The 22537-nt window shown below is 44.0% G+C and overlaps 1 protein-coding gene across 2 annotated transcripts in view; it reads right to left on the reverse strand.

Annotated features, from left to right (window-relative positions):
- IGF1R (insulin like growth factor 1 receptor) overlaps window positions 1–22537 on the reverse strand; it is a 173808-nt gene that overhangs the window by 8593 nt on the left and 142678 nt on the right. Inside the window, exons 11-20 of one of the 2 annotated variants that reach the window (XM_039557369.1) lie at window positions 18363–18649; window positions 16783–16919; window positions 16319–16478; window positions 15193–15295; window positions 13774–13844; window positions 12250–12479; window positions 11867–11977; window positions 11076–11235; window positions 8770–8899; window positions 5037–5171 (exon numbers count right to left, since the gene is read on the reverse strand). In XM_039557369.1, the coding sequence (XP_039413303.1) occupies window positions 5037–5171; window positions 8770–8899; window positions 11076–11235; window positions 11867–11977; window positions 12250–12479; window positions 13774–13844; window positions 15193–15295; window positions 16319–16478; window positions 16783–16919; window positions 18363–18649 (1524 nt within the window). Of the gene's footprint in view, window positions 1–5036; window positions 5172–8769; window positions 8900–11075; window positions 11236–11866; window positions 11978–12249; window positions 12480–13773; window positions 13845–15192; window positions 15299–16318; window positions 16479–16782; window positions 16920–18362; window positions 18650–22537 lie in introns of both variants that reach the window. The other variant, XM_039557368.1, reaches the window with a different exon arrangement.

Consider the following 22537-nt stretch of genomic DNA (forward strand, 5'->3'; position numbering starts at 1 on the left):
AAGAAATCCCTCAGTTAAGGTGATGCATTGGAGAATCCTTCATGTCTCTGACTCACCTGCCAGCATTGGGACCTGCAGCTCCAGTCAGACCCCCTTGGCTTGCCAGGGTTTATTTCCCACCTCTGCCAAGGAGCCTTCCCTTAAGCCAGGTCACTTAAGCTTTAAGCTTTAATTCTAGACAACAACAATACCATATTTCCAACTTCCACAGACTTTCAGAGCTCAAATGAGCAATTCTATTTGATCTTTTCATTAGCTCTCACTGCTTTGTTCCCTCAGTTTACCAGATCTCTGCATCAGCGTGGAAAGATTTTATTTTATTTTTAAGTTTAAAAGACAAAAACAAACTAAAAAAAAAATATCACTCTTTTTGAATATGACCGAAGTCCATCCTAGAGTAATGTCCCTGCTCTAGAACAAACCTTCCAACAGGACTGACACTGAGCTGGAAAACCCTGTGCTCTGCAGCCCATGGTGGGTCTGGAGAGAGTTCGGGAACCCTGGCCTGAAGCAAAACTCCAGCAAAGAAAGCCCCTCTCCAGAAACTCAGGAAATTGGGAAATACTGTTGCACCTCCACTGTGTTCTCAGCTGACATAAACCAGCAGAGAGGGGAAGTGGCTGTGTTTGGGCTGCAAACACTGCTGAGTGCTTCAACCAAACCCAAAGCAATCTTCACTGAAGTGCATCTAAAGTGCCCACTATCCCTGCCAGAGCTCCACTGGCACTGCTCCGCGTGAACAAACGTCAGCCACCTGAGCATGGCCTTGTGACACCCAACAAGAGCTGGCAAAACCAGTCTGTGCTGGGAGAACTCCCCGGGTACTCAATGCTGCATTGTAACCGCACGTAGACACGTAAACACTGCCCAACTCCTGCTTGTTTTTGAGTCTGTAAAAAGCCTTTCAGAGCAAAAGCGGAGCCAGACTATAAAACTGCACCGTACCCTCACCCACAAGCAGGGAGGAAAGCTTGAGACATAAATATATAAAATCCATTTCTGTTACTTCATTGCTGTTTCCCTTCCAGCTGACTGCTGCGTCCCTGAATAGAAGCTTGGCTGCAGCCAGGAACTCTGGATATTTGCTGGCGCTGTGCCCCGAGGCCTAAGGGCAATGCTAAGGAGATACCACAAGCAGCGGAGTAATGCATGTGACATCAGCACAAACAAGGACATGTGATGTTTCTTTTAAGCCATTCCAGATTTAAAAACCCTACAGAGTTCCCATAAAAGGATTTTTTTTCCTTTTTAACTCTGTGTGTTCACAGACCTTGTTTACATTATCTTAAACAAAATAAAAACCTTTCCAATAGACAATGGAGGAATTTACAGGCTGTTAATACAACCTGAGCAGATTTATGAAGTACGTTCCTGACTGCTGGCAAGCGAGCTCCAGGGAGCTGGAGGCAGCATCATGGGAGAGGGGAATAGCTAGCATCCCTCTGTGCATCTTTTGCTCAAGGAACTGAGCAGAAATTGAGTTCTGTTTTGCACCGAGACAATAAAAAAAACAGAAAATGGAAAGTTCCTATAGAAGCTGCATTCCATTTGTGCTTTGCAATACACTTGATTTGGTGGGGAAAAGCAAAAGGACCTCTCCTCCCCTGGTGGTGCCATGTGCTGCCAGTGCCTCTGCAGAGCAGACCCCGGGTTCTAAGCAGGAACAAAGGGAAATCAGCACTGCGTAAATAGTCTACAATGCATGTGGGGGAAGCAATCCTGCTTCAAAAACAGAGTGGAATTCCAGCCTCCACAACTTTTAAAAGCCCCATGGGAACACACTGTCTGAGAGCTTCAGCTGTACCAAAGCTTGGTGCCACGCAGCCGTCACCTGATGAGCGATGCCATAACAATGGGAGGACATAAAAACATCACTGAGTGCACAGGAAGAGGAGAAAAACAGCAAAGCTTCTCCTGGCACCGCCTTACTGAACCATCTGTCTTACTGCATGGTTCTGTCTGCAAAGCCACGCGAACTATGCCAAGAGGGTGTAGCATAAACACAACTGAGGCTTGTTTCACCCTGTGCTAGAGTAAAGAGCCTCCAGAAATACCCTCCCCTTTGTGCTTTGCCCTTTCACAGGGATTCACCACCTCCCAGCCACAGGACAACCCCCTGTAAAATCCCCCTTTGCCCAAGCATCCGACACAGCCACGCTGCAGAACAGAACTTCTGCAGCTCCAGCTAAAAGCTACTGACCCACTGCTACCAGGGTCAGGGGAGCACAGGCACTGACGAGCACGACCAGCACAGCAGGGATGGAGACACAGTGTCCCAGCCCACCTGCACCATGCAGAATTTTTGGGGGGGAACACAAGGTTCTGAGGGGAGCTCCTGCTCCATGGCTGGAGGGTGCAGGGCTGTGTCAACATCACATCACCCGCATGGCTAAAAATAGCCAATTTGGTGACAGCAGGATTCTTCTCTCTGTTCTCATCTACACTTCCCCACAGCAGTTACCTCCTCCACCTGTTCTGGAGGCTTCTCTCCATCAGCACACTCCCCTCTCTCCACAGACAGGTCCACTGATATTCTGACCAGAATTTCAGTTGCTTCCAAGTCAAACTAATTTCAAGAACAAAGTCCCTGTGCATTTGTAGCTACCACATGAGACACAGGAGGACAGAGCTCCCCTTCTCACCTGCTTCCAGGCAGCACCAAGCCCAAGTGACCTCCCTGGTGCGGGGCTTTGCTTTTGGGACATCTTGAGTTAATACTGGGAACCAATACCAAAATATCACAGACCAGTGTCCACCAGCAAGAATTTGTGCTGCCTAAAAAATACCTCTCACTAGCACAGATATGCCAAAGACCCTGTCTTTAAACAAAATCTTTTCACAATCTCCACAAAAAAGAGGATCCCTTGGTTTACAAAGGGTTTCATAAAGCACTGGAGAAAGCACTGGCCTGGAACATGCTGGGATGCAGGGTAAGATCCATATGCAAATTCAGGGCTCTTGGAAACTGTTAGAAACACTCTTCTGCCCATGTCCTAGTTTTCCTGTAGGTCCCCGGCTGAGGTTACTGGGCCCTGGAGAGGACCTGTGCCTACAGACCAGCTCTCTGATCCTGCCAGCAGCTACAGTGTGTGAGTGAGGACTGGGAGCAGAGGGGAGGTCACCAAGGGTGGCACAGCACTGTCTCAGCATCCTGCGCAGAGAAAGAAGTGAAAACGTGCAAAGAATAAAGCACCACAAGAACATAAGAGGTTTTTTAATGGCCAAGTGCATGTGCAGGGAACAAAGGTGAAGGTTATTCCTGGAACTCCCTACTGTTATTCCTACAACTGCCTATTTGAATTTCAGCAGATTTGGGTGTCTGTACTACAACAAAGACAAAACAAGCTGAAAGGGAGCAAAAGCAAGTCACAGCAAGGTCAATACATTCTTTTTTTTTTACATTTGGGATAAAGCCAGGATGTTTTATACTCAACTTTATCACTGAAAAAAAGCAAACCAAAAAATCACTACTAAAGTGGATGTGCCTTAGGTCTGAGTTCAGCCTCATTTTTCTGACAGAGCAAAGCAGCACAGTTCAAATGCAGAGTTTTTTTATTCTGCACCTCTGCACTGTCATGCTGAATCCTGCTGGGCAGAACCAACGTGTGAACAGCTTCTCCATGAGGAGCAGCACAAGAACGGCCTTGGCTGTTACACACTGGTGCAAAGATTTGCTCTGCCAGACTTTAACCAAGGTCTCCCCGCTCACAAGCCTGGACCTTGGAAGTGAATTCATCCAGTAGCAACAGCCCTGGAGCACAGGAGATTCCCTGAGGAGGGGGAGGAAGGAGAACTGGGTGGGCTGCAGCAGAGAGAACTTCTGGCCTGACTCCCCTCCCACCCCTGCCCATATCACACAGGCCCCAGGTTAATGGGAATTCTAATGCTGGATCTCTCCCCAGTGAGTTTTTTCTCACTGCAGAGGTACTTTTTTCCTGTGAACTCAGGGAGCTGAACCCGCCACATCCCCGTTCTTCCCCATTTGTGCCCATCCCCATTACACAGCTCTGACCATGTTAAACAATGTCCACTCAATCCGACTGCCAGGAATTCTCCACAGCATCCCAAAAGGGAAGGAATGTGAAACCAAGGAATCACATGGCAGCTACACCTCCCCCCGCATATACCACCCACCCCCCTCAAACAACAAAACAACACTGCCTGTCATCTGAAACCACAGCCAGGCTCCAGCCAAAAAAGCTATTTTCCTAAGAATCCCAAGCAGCTGAGGCCCTTAAGTGATTGTATCCCTTCTGTGGGCCTCCAACAAATTTCAATAACTGCAAGACACAGTATTTCCTTCCCAAAAGTCAGTTTGGGAAGTATATCAAAGCAATAAAGTCTGAACAACTGAAACTGCTGTACACAAAGGCCAGCAGAAGTATTTCAGCAATGTAAAGCTAAAAACTGAAGCTGCTGCACTGCACACCCTCTGCTGCTGTGAGGCTTTGGGTCGATCCTGGGGTAAGGGAGAGGTTTTTCTGTGGAAACCTCTCCCTGTGCTTGCAGGGAAGGAAACTGTTAGCAGGGGGGATTTATTTATCCCAATGGGATGAGTGCTTTGACTGAAACAGCACATCCAACCCAGCTTCAGATACTTTAATTTATCTGTATGCTGAACTATGAAGTTGAATTCCAGTGTTTACACACATTTCAGCTTGTCCCCTGCTCTTTTTTCGCTTTATGCTCAACAGAATTACTTTAAGCAGGAGAGACATGATTTAGGCACAGAGCCTCCTGCTGTAGCAAGTGCCACTTACGGGTTTTTATTAAGTCTAATTTTATTCAGTAGCACAAAGCTTGGGTTTTGTTTGCTTATTAGGAGACAGATAGCCCAAGGTGAGATTCTGGCCACAAGCAAAGTTGTTTTCTAGAATGTCTCACTACCATAAAATACTGGATTGACAGAGACTGTTTGAGCAGCCCCTCCCACGACTGTCACTCTCTAACAGCCCCTCCTGTGGTAGGTGGGAAGAGCAGACACTGCAGGGGTCAGGAAGCACAAGCTGTGCCCACAGGGCAGTGGTGGCACTTACAGCATGTCAGGACAATTGTCTGGCTTTTCCAGCAGCCCCCCTTCCATGACGAAGCGCAGCACCTGCTCGTTGGTCATGCCCTGGTATGGCTGCTCCGCCAGCGTTGCGATCTCCCACAGCACCACTCCGAAGGACCTGCAGGGAAGATCACATTTTTAGGGGTCCTAGCCATCTTTACAAGGGTGTATTTCTTACAAGATGCTGAGTAGTGGGTGTCCATGGGTATTTTCTTTTAACAAAGAATTCCAGTTGCTCAAAAAAAGTGCCTGTGGTGACAGTCACATCACCTCCCTCAAGAGACTGCTGACTTCAAGCACACCTACTCTGGTGAGAAAAGGGCTCAGGTGAGAAAAACTCAAGTTACCCCTTTGAAACATGCATGTAACTATGTTCTTGAAACAGAGCTTCCAGCTCCTTCCAGATAACTACAAAGGACAGTGTTAGTGAAAAAAGCAGTTTGTGTAATAATAGGAATTGATTACGGGCAAAGGAAGATAAGCATAGTTACATAATTGGGTAGCTTGGATGTAAGTATTGACACTTTCTAAAAATATCTCAATTTAAAATTAGTTTATTGAGCAGACACAGCTCAAATTGTCTGCCCTGCACAGAAGAGTCATCTACTTTTAGAGCTGCTGGGCAAAGAAGGAAAATCTCAATGCTGTCTGACTTGTGTGGTAAAATGCTGAGTCAAGCTGAGTGAAAAACATGCAGTTCCACCGGGGGGCTGTTATGAAAACAGGAGTCCAGTGTCATTAGCTGGTTATGGCCGAGTGGTTTTATCTTTCAGCTATCCCTGGGATCTAAACTGGTTTGCATCTGGAGCCAGAAGCCACAAACTGCCTTGCAATTGTTTTCCTTTCAGGGGAGGGAGGGACAGGGGGTCAACTCAACATTTGGGTGCCTTTGAAGCTTCTTTGATCACCGCAGGGATAACGAGGACAAGTCTTGCACACCTATTCATCAGATTATCCTAACAAATAAACTCAGGTTGCTCCTTCCAGGCAACTACCAGCCCTGAAAGAATGCAAGATGCTGAGGATTTATTTATAGAAATCCACCCTCACCCTGAACAGTATTACATTAATTTTAAAATGTCCTCCTTCCCTAACTACAAAAAAACCCAGCCCCGTCTAATTACCTCATTCTTCAGCCTGAAAAGCAATAAAAGAATGAGTTGCTAAAATAAAGCTCCACCCTTCAAACCTCCAGATGCTCTTCTTGCAGTTGCCATTTCACCTTACAGCTTATAAATCCTAGACTCTAACCACTCGACAGGGTTTTGTCTTTTTGACATCTTGGCTTCTGAAACCGATCTCGAAGAACATCGAACTACACGTCACAGTATCTGCCCAGAAAGGCATGAAAACCCTTTTGTTTACTGTTTGATGCAAATAAACGGCCCCCAAAACAGCTAAGCTCCACAGTTTACACTGAGCAACTTCAAATCTGAACCAATAGAAGGATTGAAGAAGTTTTTCCTGGCATGAAGAGACCTCCAATGTATAGTGCCTGTAGTAAAAGTCACTGAGAAGGAATGATCCTTTTAGCCATAAGCAGATCAAGTAAATAGACAGTATTTCATGACAGTGCTAAGTCAAGCTCCACTACATTTGGAATTTAGATTGAAATTTCTCTGTCGCTGTGGATACATGTTCTAAACAAACAGCAAATTTCTCATGTTGAGCCCATTTTTTTGTGCCTCCAGACAAGTACACCCCTGTGAACCAAATTTCAGAGTAAATCACTCCTAACAATTAAGATGCCAAACCATCCCAAGGAGAAACTCTCTGAAATACCCACGAGTACTGTGGGCCTCCTCTCCATAAAGCAATTTTTTTCCTCTATGCTTTCAAGTAAAAATCTGTCAAGATTTTACTGCTCCTCCTCTTCAACTTTCCAATCCTGTAACCAGTAAACTACTTTCCAGGCCAGGATATTCAGTCAGACTGTCCCACTGATGAACTGCAATATTGTTTGCACAATCCTGCTTTGGACTGACAGACCAACGAATGCCAAATCACGGAATCCCAGGATGGTTTGGGCGGGAAGGGACCTTAAAGCTTATCTTGTTCCACCTCCTGCCATGGGCAGGGACCCCTTCCACTATCCCAGGTTGCTCCAAACCCCATCCAACCTGGCCTTGGACACTTCCAGGGATTCAGGGGCAGCCACAGCTTCTCTGGGCAACCTGTGCTGGGGCCTCACCACCCTCACAAGGAAGAATTTCTTCCTAATATCCCATCTAAACCTCCTCTCTTCCTTTTTAGGGAAGCGCTTATGTCCTTCCTGCAACAACTACAGCGCTAATTTACTTCTGACGCTTGATTTGGCATCACACCTGGGGGGTTTTTGTTTGGAATTTGAGTTATGTTTGAAGAGTAACATCACATTAACAGTCCCAGGCTAAAGGAAAGCAGGTGTGGAACACACATGGGACATCCCCACTGCTCACCCTGATCTGCGGCCGAACCCTTTGGAGGCAACGGCTGAACCTGAAAATTCCTGTTGTGTGGTAAGAACAGACAGCTCTGCCAGCTCTTCACTCCAGGCTTGGTCAGTTCTGCATCTGCAGATTTTCTAGTGACACAGCCCAAATTTCTGTCTGCTTTGTGAAGCCATTACAAGTCCCAAAATTCTTTTACTGGGGGGACTGCCAAAAGCATGCCTGCACTGTTCCATCAGATAAATGGCTGATACAGGGCTTCCCTTCAACTCAACATGGCTCTTTTCATCTGCTTCCAAGTCTGAGGGTTACTGGATTCAAAAGTAAGTTACTAGCCATATGTAAAATAAAATTTAAGCATCATTCTGGTGCTCTGCTTTTTCACTTGAATTCCTCTTAGGAACTTTTCGTTCAGAGCTGGTGCTGTGAACTACAGACCACTGACTCCAAACTCCTCAACCTGCTCAAGGAAAATGCAGTTTACTCCTCAAACACCATTCCTACTGACTTCTAGACATTTGGAGGCAATCAGCTGCCAATTCTTTAACAGATCAGCAGTAAAAACATCTTGTTAGGAAGGCCGAGAAACCATAAAGAGAAGAGGTTTTGCCAGTACACAACCATCTTCTGCCAAGTCCTCCTTACCTATCTCCAAAAGCTGGGGGGTGTGTGCAGAATTGTTCCAGGGGATTACTTCTCCCAAGTACATGCCTCTATTAATAACTGCACAGATACAGCAAGCATGCAGTGTGCTTTGAAAGAAAACCCTATTTCTACATCTTGCAGTATATAAAACAAGCAAACGAAGCTCCAAATGGAGAGGGATATGCACAAGGGAGAACTCCCCAAAAAAGCCTGCAAGAGTACACAACTCATCTGGGGGAAAGTGGAGTCATTTACACAGAAGGTTTTGATGGAAAAGGAGGTCAGCACTAAGAACCTGTCCATATTCCTGGCAACTTGTAATGCTTTTCTTGAAGGAGGGCAATTTAAAAAATGACAATTTGCTCTTCCAGGTGAAGGTAATGTTTTTCACTGCACAACTGATTTTACAACTAACAGCAGGAAACATGCTGCCACCTCCAGTTTTGGAAATCCATTTAATTCTGCTCTCCCTGAGAGCAAAATTTAATCTCAAGAGTTCTTGCTGAAACATGAACTTGTGGAACAAGAGGGTTACCTCTGAATGGGCAGGAGAAGCAGTATACTTAATTAAGTCTACTAAGACAAGAAGAGAGGCTAGGAAGAAGGGGGTTAAAGCAGTTTTTCAGAGCCCTTTTTTGTTACCAGACGTCGGAGTGTGTTGTGAAGACTCCATCTTTCAGTGATTCCGGGGACATCCAGCGGACAGGCAGCAAACCCTTCCCTCCTTTCCGGTAATAATCTGTCTCATAGATATCTCTCGTCATGCCGAAATCTAGAAGGTAGAAATACCTTGAATTTGTGTGAGAAAATGATGAACATTTCCCCTTCCTACAAGCCAGAGAATCACACTCGGGTGTGAGGAGTCTGCACTGTGTTCCCGTGACACTTGACTTTGCAGACAATTCAGCTGCTGCCTCAGGGCTGGTGACCTTCCCTCCCAACACCACCAACAGACTGTGCCACTGACAAGACTGAATGGTTTAAATATAGGAATGTGAAAAGTTACAGCGTTTATGCTCAAGCTTTGCAGTAAGATGAGTCTTCTGAAGGTCATATAATTCACGAATTGTTCCCCAAATTCAGTGATTTTCTTTTGTTTTTTTAAGGAGTGTAAGAAACTCCTTTAGTACTTACAACTATTGTGTTTAACTGAAGAATCTCACATGTTGAAAGAAATATTTCCCTTGGTTTTCTTTTTCCTATTTCCAAAGGTAATTCCCAGTTTCTGTACAATATTCTGTTTCAGGCGCTACAGAGGATTACGCTGCTCATTTGCGATTAACACACACAAATATTAAAGACATACTTCCGGTTATATCCATGCTTAGCTGTAAATTTGTAAGCATTTTCAAGACTTGCATTTAAAAATGTTCATCCCCTTGACTGTAACTCAAATTTATTCCAGTGTTTTTTTCTGTACAATCAGCCTGAGACAGAACTGCTGGGTCTCACACTTGTCTATTGAAACCAGTTACAGTATCTCAGATACCAACCAAAAAGTTAATAAATCAGGGATCATCAGACCTCTGACTGATATTAAATGCTGTCTGATGACACAGAGGGCAAAATCCATTTTACCAACACAGACCTGTAACTGCCCCTTTTTTCCCCCCAGGAAACATGTACAGAACTCCCCCAGCTCTCTCGGTTATCACCAGTCTGTGGTGAGTGACCAAGCACAACGTTCCCTGCGTACCAGGGACACCGGTACCCTCAGCGATTATGACTAAAAAGCCCATCTGTGCAGCTCTTCCATCACTCCCACACACCAGGGTGACTTTATCCCGGCTGAACGGAAGATTCTTTCAAAATGTAATGCAAATAAGAAACAGACACGCAGTGAGCACAGGGTAGTGTGGCATAAAGCTCTTCCTCTGAGATCTGAACAGTCTGAGTTGGCGTGTTCCAGCCAAGATGCTCCTAAACTGTTTCTGCATGAGGGGATTTTTAATGCTGGTACATAAACAAGAGCAATGCAGCACATTTACGAAATGCTTCTGGGGTAACCATGAACATGTTAAAGGGAAGAAATGCACCATATCTTCAGTTTAAAGAATTGTAAAACAAGCTGATGGAGGCAGGAGGAGAAAACTGGAATGGGAAGGATTTAGGCTGACTTCCCACGAACCTGCAGAAAATACACAAAATCCCCAAAAGATCTTATTTCCTAATTAACTGACTCAAAATGAAATCATTTTTTCTTTCTCCCAAATGACAGGATTACTTACACAAATTATCAAAATAGCTGAGTTAAGCTCAGAGAAAAAGAATTAGTTTCCTACAGCAGAAGGCTGTTGCTATACACGTTATTTTAATATGCACAACTCAAAAACAGCCAACAGCTTAAAATCACACTCTCTGGAGAGAAGACTGAAAAAACTCAGCTGACACTATTTTGGAGGGATGGTAAAAGGAAAAAAAAATTGGTGATCTAACAGCAGAGCAGAAGAAAAGCCATTCAGCTGTCTGGGAAGCAGAACTCCAGCTTAGACTGGAAAGCACCCAGCTGAAGTCATTCCACTTCCAACTCAGATTATGATTTAAAATAATCCTAAAATTCTCATTCTTGAATCAATAAACAGAAGGTAGAATTATTTTTGTCCATTAACAGAGATGTGAATGACACACCAGTGGTAACTACACCATCCACCCAGACGTCTGCAGTACCTGCACCTAAATCACTGCCTCACCAGCTCTTTTTAAATCCGCATGCTATACTATTGCCTCACTGGAACAACAGCAAGCAGAGGTATTCCAGAGGTTAACTCAGTGTTAACTTCTCACAGGTCTTAAATCACTGCAAGTCTTCACAAGGAACATATTTCATTCTGCAGACATTTAAACTAGAGCTCAGTTAAAAAAAAAAAAAAAAAGTAAATTAAAAGCCTTCTAAGACACTGATTTTCCAGGATGATTCTATGACCTGTGTAAGAGTCAGGGCAGCCCACCTCCAATTTTGACTGTGAAGTCCTCAGCCACCATGCAGTTCCTGGCGGCGAGGTCCCTGTGTACGAACTTGTTGGCATTGAGATAGGCCATGCCGTCGGCGATCTCTCCCGCCATCTGGATCATCTTCTTCAGGGTCGGGGGAGCCTGCCCAGGGTTGTTCTGAGAAAGATGAAGATCAAAAAAATTAACAGACCACGTTCATTCTCTTGTGCACATACTGTCCTCATGTTCTGCTCCTTTAATTTATCCACATCGGAATTTCTAGATCAAGGGCAAAAGCTGCTGAGCTCATTTTCTGCATAGGCTGCTGTGATTTCAGTGGCAAGTGACCTGTGTGTCATCTTTATCCTTCAGACCCTGTATCATGTGTGACAATTCTAGCTGTTAGACTGATGGCCTATGCATGACACTTTGCACAGGAGCTAAGATAACAGATATTTACTTTCCAGCAGGGGCAATGGGCAGGACACACAACATGAAACAATTATCCTAACACATGTTCTTAAACCAGCCAATTTCTGTAACATCTTGATGAGAAAGTAGATCAGACAAGAGATCTAATGTAAATCTGGAAAAGAGGACTCAGTGACACAAGAAGGAACCTATCCCATGTGGCACTCTGCACTGCCTCATGAAAGAGCTGCTGGAGATCACACAATAGCTCATGTTTTGTCCTTAGACTGAAGGAGAAGGGCAGGAAAGGCTAATTGCCTGCTGCTTCTAACGTGAGGCTGTCTTGTTCAAGATGATTCAAACTGAAGAAACAAACATCCAGCAACTCATGACTCACCTCTGTGTCTGGCCTCAATGATCTCAGGTAACTTTTGAGGTCGCCACGTGTCATCAGCTCCATGATAACCAGCGTAGGCTGGCCCTGAGAAACAACACCAAGCAGCCGAACCTGGCAGAGGAAAAACAAATGTTCAGTACAAGTACAGCTAATTATCATTTTTTCATGTTGATAGGTAGCCCTGTGGGAACCTGTGGGAAAGGTCTGAATGTAGATTTGGTTCCACTTTCTGACTGGGGTTTCACGATAATATTACAAAGCTGCACAGAGTTGAAGCTAAAAAGCCAAATTCCCACTTCAGGGCAGACATGCCCAGAGCAGCCTCACGTCAGTAAGCACCAAGGCTGGATGAGTCACAGCCTCGTCACATCTTCAGGACTCACCACATGGTGACAGTTGAACTCCTTCATCACCGAGGCCTCATTCAGGAACTCAATCCTCTCGCGCATGCTCGCGGACTCATTGACTGTCTTGATGGCCACCCTGGTCTCTGGCTCATCCTTCACCACTCCCTTGGCTATTCCCTCGTACACCATTCCAAAGGAGCCTTGCCCAAGCTCCCGACACATGGTGATCTTCTCCCGGGGCACCTCCCATTCATCTGGAACATACACTGAGGGGAGAGAGAACAGGCCGTGATGTTCCACTGCTGCCCCTACTGTGATCACTCCCTGCTCCACAACAGCAACTGCCCCTACAATTTTAGTGTTCAAACCCTACACAGAATGCTGAGACCTTGCACCACATGTGCGAACAGTCCAGGGTCTTTCCCATACAGAGGAAGGGGAACGATGGCATACAAATAAATCTGCAAGAAAGGTGTACATGGACTTAAAGCAGCCTCACTACAGTACTAACATACTGGGATAGAAATAAGGAACCTCAAAGCACAAAACCAGGGTGAGAAGAAGCTCAAATCAATGCTTTAGGTTAAATCTTTTCTTGGAATGCTTGCTCTCCTAATTCTCCCAGACAGCATCAAACACACTCGATCATCTGCATCAGTTTAGTGTCTGCTGTATTCTCTATTAACAGACTGATTTTATGACAAGCAGACTCTGATCCAGCAGCTCTTTGCATGGTACTATTCTGATCCCTTGCACACACACCGTTGCACCAGCAAAGGCAGAACTTGCTGCTGCTGCAGGTCTTTGATCTTAGGCAGAAGAGAGCTCTCAGAAGGTGACTGCCAGGAGGCAGGACTGCCTCAGGCAAGAAGACATCCAAGTACTCACTGATGCTGCTGCCTGCCAGTCACCAAAGGAGGGGACAGTTGTGTCACATGCTCTGCATGGGTGAAATGACAGGATGAAAATAGAGGATTATAGCATGAACACTGACAGACCTTTAACCCTAGTGGTGTTGCTATAAAAAATAACAGTAAAATAGTCTGCTGCCACTCTGGGTAAACCCACTGGTCTCCTGGGGGCTTCTGGAAACACTATTCCAGCAAGAATTCTACAACAGCAGCACCAACCTAACCCATAAACAGAAAAACTGGGACCTCAAGGAAATTTGTCTGATGTTCTGATTTCTTCAAGTAATGAGTTTGTTTCAACAGGGCAAAACAGAGCTTAAGATGGCAAATATGAAAGACCACAAATTCATTCATTCTTCCTTCATTCCAGCGAAAACATCACTGGAAAAGTAGGTGACAATCTGAAAGTGAAACTAGTGAATTTGAATTAGACTCAGGTAGATAAAACGACAGGAAAACAATTCAAAAACTCCCTGGTTTCAATAGACAAGTGGCATTTACATATTAGCAATTGTGGATTCCAGGGATGTGCTAATAAAACAGAGGAAGTGGTTTTACAACATGCCTTTTAGAGTTTCAGACCTTTCCAAAGTCAGACACCAACAGAACACATGACAGTAGGAGCACACAAGTAGAAGGTTACACTCACCGTCTGAGGCACTGAAGTACTCGGGGTTCACAGAAGCATAAAGTACTCCATTGCCCAGTCTGTCACTGTTCCTGTGGAAACATTGAGTTTGATTTCTTTAATCTTTAAATCTGAGTATATTTCAGACCATCTCTTCTACAACTTTTCCACTGCTTGTTCAAACACAGAATATTATTTACTATATGTGGAGTTTTTCAGACAAAGGGGACAAACTGAAATCTTATCTACCTCACATACTCAATGGGAACACAGTCCAAAATAGCTTCCCAGGAATTCTGGACTCTACCAAATCAGCACCAGGAAAATGTAAACACAAGGTACTTTTAGCTGCTGGGTAAACTTGTTTTTAAGAAAGGCAGCTATATTTTTATACAACCAGGAGACGTGTGGCTGAGAATGCACTTTACCATCATCAGCTCTGCTGTGGGAGAGATGTTTTTTAGCAAAAGACAAGACTCTTTTTAATGGGGGATTCCATTCAACTATTTCCTAAGTGGTTCTATTTTTTTATTTAAAACCACATCTCCCAGTTTTACTGGGATGATTTTCAGAACAAGAAACATAATAAATGCACCTTGAGAGATTTTGCAGGAGACAGGCTCACAAACATTCTTGTGCTAAAACAACAGTTTGAAGAAGGAAAAATTTTCAGGAATTTCATGTAGGAGAGCCTCAGGAAGGCAAAGCAGGTATTGTAATCACCAGAGACAAAGTCCTTTCTGGAGAGCTTGAGCAGAACTGGTACCACTGTGTGCAGTGCTACCAGTGAATTAGAGCTGGAAATCATGGGATACTCAATGAGCATAATTAATGAGAGACTAATAAAAAAACCTCCATAACTAGAAAGTTGCAAGACTGAACATTTGTACTGCCATTAAGTTCTCGTTATGTATTTCAATGAGATAAAAAAAAAAAATCACTAGTTACAAAAAAACCAAAACTGAGGAAAACAAATTAACAGAACAGTCCCAATGACTGCTCTTGGCCAGGATAGGATATAATTTTTTAAGTGGATGTAAAGTCTTCAAAAAACCCTCTAGAATTTGAAAAAAAATCAGAGTAACCTAAATGGAACTAAGTTTTCTTGATTTATATTGACCCGTATTTCAGCCAAATCTTCTGATTATAAAAGTCCGGTGTGTGCCATCACTGCCCCACTGATATGTTCCTCACAAGCCTTCCTCTTCCCATTCAAACATGATACTGCAATAAAAAGCCTCTTCACATCTCCAGCAGCAGCAGCCAGATGCTGGTAACTCTAAACCACCTCCTTTTCCACACCAAGGCAGAATCTACTTCAGCCTCTCGACTCCTCTGAATGCCATTTCTCTTTTTAGTTTCTAACTTGCTCCATGGGTGCAGATTTGAAAATAAACAATTCCCCTCCTGCAGGCTTAGGCACCAGCACATAGAACTCACCTCTTTTTGTTAAAGACATAGAGCATTACCAGCAATCCCCCAAGGATGAGCAGCAGAGCAATAGGGAGCACAATTACCAAGTGCAGGAAGTTTCCATAGTTTGCTGCTGCAACCAACAAGAAAACAATTGTATCAGGGTTTCTATAAAACCTCTGTTAACAAAGAAACATTCAAAACCCACTCAGTGTATTTCCATACAGGGAAGAAATCAAAGTTCTCATTTTCTTGTCTGATGTGGAAAAATACACTCGGAAACCCTCCCTGACTGCAGATGAGTGAAACAAGAAAGCAGACACTGAAAGGCATTAATTTTGTACAGAACAGTGTCTGTCTGGGTTTTGTTTTCACAAGTTATGCTTAAAGGACCTGCATTCCTCAGTGAACAATACCCAATTGTTCACTTGCACATTCACCTTTTTTTCCACCTTTTGTTCACCTTGCAGCTGCTTACAGTCAGAACATACATGCACTGCTCTTTCCTTCAAATTGTTCAAAGTTCAGCAACGAGGAAACCAAAAAGGGATAAAAGATGGAGTTGCAGTTTTCTGGGGATATATCTGCTCTACAACTAGATACAGAATTTCTTGAAGAGGGTTTCTGTGGTCATGTTCTTCCAAAATATAAATGACTCCCATTGTCAGGACCAGCATCACCCTTTAATCAGGACATTTTTTTCATCAAATGTCACTCAGAACAGGTCAACCTGCCAGCCAAAAATCTACACAAATGATTTGTTTCTCCTATTATTTTGCAATTTTTAAAGCAGGTTTGCCTTGTTGCCACCGGTTTCATACACGCCAGCTCCATGTTGTTATGGCTAACATCACATTCCCAACATAGCTGCACATCCCAGGAAGCCACAGCAGGGTGTTCTCCACACCCACACCTGGCTGCACCTCTCACAGATACCCAAAGCTGCAAGGAAAGGACCACACCTCAGATACCCCTCCTGGCTGTCAACACTTGCCAAAAAAATGGACCAGAAAAGAGTTCTCAAAGAACCATCAGAAAGAGGAGTGTTCAGAGCACAGGCAAGGACCTCAGACACCCAGTCACATGAACATCAGGAATTATTAAAAAGACAATAATCCCCCAATTCAACACAGACAACAAACATTTGTCTTACATTTGGGCTGCACGTAGAAAGAGATGGGCTCAGTCCAGGACCCATTCCCAGCTAAGGAAGTGGCCTGAACTCTGGCAGAATAGTTTCCAGGGTTCAGGTGAGTTAGTTTAGCTCCTCCAAGCTTCTTGTATTCCTGTCTGGAAACACATTCCCGCTTCTCCTAGAAGAAAAAAGCAATTAACACATGTTAATGTCTTCACATTCTGAAGAAAGCAATATAGCTGCAGGACAAGCTCATTTTTATAACTAAAAGCCCCACCTGATCAGTTTTACTTCAAACACCAGAAGGAGGTATGTGAAATTTAAGAACTCAAAATAAAGGAAATAAGGTAATGACATGCTGGCAGGTGCTGGGTGTCTGAAACCACAATTTCTGTTTGTGTTGCACTGCGCAGAAGCATGTTAAGAAAGATCCTTTTTTGTGTATAAATGAAGAGTTATGAGCAGTAGTGTCAAATCCTCACCTCGCCGTGCTGCCCATATTTGATTTCATACATCAGGATCAGCCCATTTGGATTTGTAGGCTCCAACCACTTCAGGTAGACGGTATTTTCCTCTTTTGCTTCCCATGATACCGTTCCTGGAATGTTATCTGCTCCCTCTGTAAAATATTTACAGGTGATGTGAGAAGAACACTATGACTGAAACAGGAACTTGAGGCAAGAGTTGAGGAAAATGGAAGATTCATTATATTCTTCAGGTGCAGAAGCTCTGCAGCAAGGGCCACTCAAATCCAGGGAACAAACTCCATTGGCCAAGGCCTGCTGGAGATTAGCTCAGTCTGAACTACTGGTTCCCAGAAAACCAGTGCAGAGCATACAGCTCCACCAGGCATGGGCTCTGTGTGCCAAAAACCCCCTGTTTATGAGCACCAAATTCTTCCTTCCCAACTCTCCCCAACACCAAAACAGTGCAGGGAGCTACTCCCACCAAATGGCTGCAAACAGCTGTAAACACACAACATCTGCCCCACTGACAGCCCCTTCTTAAAAAAGTCACAGGAGATCTGTCCCCATTTAAAACAGCGTGTCATTGGCAATTCAGGAACTGCTTTATCCTTATATAGTTCCTAATAATTTTATGTGGCTTATTCAAAACTTAACAGGAATGTGAAGCCTGTGTCAGTCTGGGCTGAAAAAAGACCACCTTCTCAAAGACACAGAAGAACACAGGATTGTTTATAGCCTTTAATTTCCAGAGGCATGTGTTAAAAATCCGGGAAAACTTCTTTCCTTTTCCCTGATCTCACAGACTTCCTTCTTTCCTTGAGAAAGCAATAGTTTTTGCTTTTTTTTACTGACACAGCTGGATCTGGATTATGATAGCCTTCCCTTCCAGAAACAAAACAAAATTGCTACCATTCTGCATCCAATATCCCCAGACATCTGCTGGAGTCAGAAGCTCATTGCTGGATGCATATGAGCTTACACTAAAATCATCTCTATTCTTCTCAAAAGTACAATCCGCAGAAGTCCCAAAGACAAGTACAGCATTCAATGCTTCCTATTTGAAGTAGTCTAGAGGCCAGGAATTGGGCACAAAAGGAAGACAGTATTCCTCCTGTTCCCAGGCTGGACAAATGCATGGTCGTTCTGTGACAGAAGAAACATTTGGCAAACATTCCCACCAGCAGAACTCCAACATCTGCAAACAGTTCCGAGTGAACGCAGCAAAACCAAACATTAGCAGAGAAACGTTGCTGTGGCTCTATTCAGCACACAGAGCCGAGGAACAAAACCTTTCAGCCCACCATGTCTGGGGGTCTCACTTCTATTGCTGGGAAACAAAGTCTCTCCTAATTATCCTGCAGTCAACTTCTCCCTTTCTCCAGCTCCCAGCACAGGCTCAAACACATCACTCAGTACACACAACACACCAGTCAAGGACTTGAAAGAAAAAAATCTATGTAGTTCCAATTTATCCTACTGCATAGAATTTTTTTTACTATACCCCAGTGTAATTCTAACTGGTTTGGGAGAGCTTGTCCCCCCTGAGCTTGATCTCTGCCCAGTAAAGGCAGGGCTGGAGCCCTGTGTGAGCATACCTGAAGGCATGGTTCTGGCAAACACGAAGTTGGATGCGCTGCAGCCGAGCGTGTCAGCCTCGTGGTTGCAGCTGTGAATATCGATGCGGTAAAGAGTGAAAGGCTGGAGATGGGAGATCACAGTTCTCTCCTTGCCATCCACCTTGGTCTCAAAGAAGGGATATTCCACCTCACTCTCCTCTGCGTCAGAGGCATTGGTGAAGTGGTCGGTCCCCGTCACGTTCCTGTTGCGAGTGGCCAAGGTGGCATTGGCGATTCGGAACACGTCCCTCCGCTTCCGGTCGGGCCTGAGGAGCAGACACAGGTACAGAAAAGGGTTCTTCAGAGAAAACCCACTTCTCTAGCTTCGGGAAGACTGTGCCAAACAACCCAGCAAAACAGGCAACAACTAATAAAAAAGCTAAATAAATAAAACTGCAAAACAAGAGGAAAACTTTCCCTTAATCTGAACCTGCTACATGTCAGTGCATCTCATTTCTCTCTCTTTTGGTCGGGAACCAACCAAAACTCTGAAGCTCACACTGCGCCCCAAGATGAATGTGCAAACTTCTGACCTCACACAATAAACCAAACAGCAAAAAATGGCTCCACTGTTACTCAGTAAGCATCATGGATTTGTGTTTCATGACAGTAATGTTGATGCTTAAAATAAAAATCAGATGCTAAGGGTTGAAAAGGTTAGGTGGGGAAAAACTGTTTTGAAGTTTGCTGGATTAGCAAAGGAAGCTGAGCCTACTGAGAGTTAGCTTTGCAGTTGTGATGAAATGAGAATGTATTGCACTGAGAGGAGAAACCTTGGAAGGCAGGCTGAAGGCCATGAATGTTCACCACCACTCGGGTGGTCATCTATGTATCTCTACTTCTCTCACCCACACAAAAGCTCTGCAAAGGAACAATCCTCCTATGTGAGAAAATTCAGCACTAATATTGTGTAGAGCCAAAAGTTCAATGAACAGCTCTGCCTTACAGGCATCTGGGTGAAATTTAAGCAGAGTTGAAAAGTTGAGGATTTACAGCCACACCATTGCTTTCTCAAGCCCGGGGAACTGCTGTAGTGGACAGCCCCGAGCGACAGGACAAGGATCAAGATACTCTTAGGACCATGTGGATCAGGTAACCAACACCCTACAGCCACATGCTGTGCCTGTCCCGTGGTCCTGTCCCAGATCCGAGGCTGTTCTGCATAGGACCACCAACTACTACAGGCAGTGTGGCTTTACTGCTCCTGCTCTTCTGTCTCCAAGGGCTGCAGGAATGCTCACGCTTGGAAAGCAACGCCCCAGGGGAGGTAAAGGAGAATGTAAGAAGAGTTACCTTACAAAACCAATTTAGGCTTGAGTCCTATCCCTGAAATGACTTCACCAATGCCCATGGAGCACCTGGCCAGTGCAACAGGTACCAGGGACATGAAGTCCAACAGCCCTAGCAGAGAGCAAGTTACAAACCAGGCAAATGAGGCCTCCCTCGAACACACAACAGGAGGAAAGATGACTCAACAGGAGAACTTAATTCACTGTCAAATATATCATCTGAGTACACACAGCCACAGAGCAGCACGCTGCAGAGAGAGCCAAGAACAGGCTCACTCAGTTTTGAAACCTTCTGGCAGAGGTTGGATGAATTTTTTTCTTTAGGAGTTCACTACAAAAATTTCCAAAATCCCTTTACTACATGGTGAGTAGTCGTTTTGACACTCTAACCACCACGTAAACCACGTCACAGAAATAAACAGGCAAGAAAGAATTTCCTAAGTTAGCAACAAATTGTTTTAAGCAACACGCAAGTGAGTATCTCGTCGGTTAAGGCAATTTCATAGGAGATATAAGCATTTGTGCCTCGTCTACACTGGTATCTATGGAATTTACTAAACCTATTCACCCTGCTTAGGATGAGTATTGATTTACTGCTGTAGCTCAGTGGAAAGAACAAACTTTTCATCAGTAAAACATTGGATGCCTAGCCCTGAACCGACGAACATTTGCACAGATTCCGTGGTTGAAGCAGTGAAAATAAAAAGTTCATTTTCAATCATCCACAAAAGCATGTGCCAATGCAAGACCCAAAAGGCCTGACTTTATCACTGTTTTTATGGGATGCATGGAGCTTCAATTCTTTGGTGATATCTGGGGGTGGGGGGGAGTACAGCCCTACCTTGTCTTTGGGGAAAAAGTGGAACACAAAACTTGTTGGTGAAAACTACAGTTGTGTCAGGAAGAGAAAAGAGCTACAGGATAACCACACGGCAAATGTAATTAAAACATCATGAGATTTGATAACAGTGCTTTTTGGTCAAGAGGCTTCCTGCATTCATGAAACGCAGAGATAAAGGCAAAAAACAAGCATCCAAGGAAATAAGGAAAACTCTAGAGATAAAAACTTGAAAAATCATCTATTCCATTGAGGGAGAGGAAGGAAAAGAAATGCAAGAGAAAAATTAAAAATAACACTATAAAAAATCAAATCAAATCAAATCAAAAAGATTTTAAAAACTTGGGCTATTAACAGCAAAGCTCACTGTTCTCCTACGTCATGGCAATTTTAATGTTACTGCTCAGACTACACACAGAGCCTGTCCCATCCTGCTCATTAGAGAAACAAAAACCTTGAAGAATAAACTTATTCTCCTCTGGTTGTGAGTGTCTCTTCAAGACTAAGCAGAGTCCTGTTTTTGAAATCCACCATGGCACTAATACACATGGGGTCATCCAGAAGTTGCACAGGAGATTAGATCAACAGACTTCTTAATCTTAAAACCACCCAGTCAAATACTTTCATGCTGTATTACATGCTGCAACTCTTTCATAATAACCTGGAGACAGGTAGAACACTGGAAACAAATACTACTATTGAGGCTTGCATTAACACATTAATTAACTTCTCCCTTGGGAAAGGAAGAAAAAAAATCAACATCAAGTAATAAGCTGCTTAGATTTGTCCCATGGAGACGTCTCACCAGCTCGTAAACTTTAATTTCCCTGACATACAGTCTCTTAAAAGTTGCTTGGCTATGCAACTGTTGCTGAGCATTGTCCCTTATCTGCCCCTGCTGTTACAAAACACCCTAATGGCAGTAATTTAAGAGAAAAGGACAAGCTTTCAGGAAGTTCTCTGTGAACTGGCTTATTTGTTACTGAGTTCAAGGTCCTATGAGTTTTCTTGGAAGGGGGCAGGACTGCAAGAAAATTTGTGAGAAGAAAACGCATTTTAAATTACAAATGTTTGGGGAAATAGAAAAAACTCCTTTGCAACAGACTTTCAAGTAGTTTAGACTTGACACGTGGCTTTCAAAACTCTTTGCTGTGCTATTTCATGAAGTCCAAAATCAGATCTTAAGATTTCCCATGGCTCAGGAATTACATCATGATCAGACATGGAGTCTGTAACTTCCCTGTACCTGATCCTGGCTGCTGGTTCTCACCATCACTGGGGAAACACTGCACAAATGCTCAGTGTGACCCTAACAGCTCAGGTAAGATACTCCACATCTCTCAAGAGAGGCAGCATTTAGTTCCTCATTTTTGGATAAAGCTAAGAAGCATTGCAAATATCAAAGTCTCAACCCCAACAAGTCCCTTCAACACATCCTTGAATAAAGGTCAAAAAAATCAAAATGGAGAATGATATGAACCAGCATCAATGAGCAGCAATGCCACACTTTTTAGAGTTCTCAAACACAGGATTTGACCATGGACTTCCCCTGCCAGGAGAAAGAATGAGACAGGGTGCACCGCTGAGATCTGACAGCGTATTAAAGACTGTAACACAACAGCTGTACACTGTGTGCCCTGCCCCAGCACCCAATTACCCAAAGTAACAACAGCTTACCTGAAGGATAAATTGGAAACTCAAGGATCAAAATCACCAATTAATTCAGTAGTATCTACTCTGTGTTGCAGCACAGAATCATTACAATTCCACTTAACATGTAAGCAGGTGTTTATCATGGGAGAGTGGAAATATTTAATACTTCTCTGCAGCAATGACCCAGGAAACAAACAGGCCCTTTGCAATTAGTGCGGTGAGAAAAGAAGACCAGTTTCAATTCTGTGAGGTGACTGTGCCCTTAATTTCCAAGATAAATCTTCAGATTAGGAACACAAGCACTTAAATGGTTATTTAGAGAAAAATCACATCTGAAACCCTTTGTCTGCCTCAGGTTGCTCATCTCCGAAACC

This window comes from Corvus cornix, chromosome 10 (assembly GCF_000738735.6).
Source record: "Corvus cornix cornix isolate S_Up_H32 chromosome 10, ASM73873v5, whole genome shotgun sequence".
Lineage (NCBI taxonomy): Eukaryota > Metazoa > Chordata > Aves > Passeriformes > Corvidae > Corvus > Corvus cornix.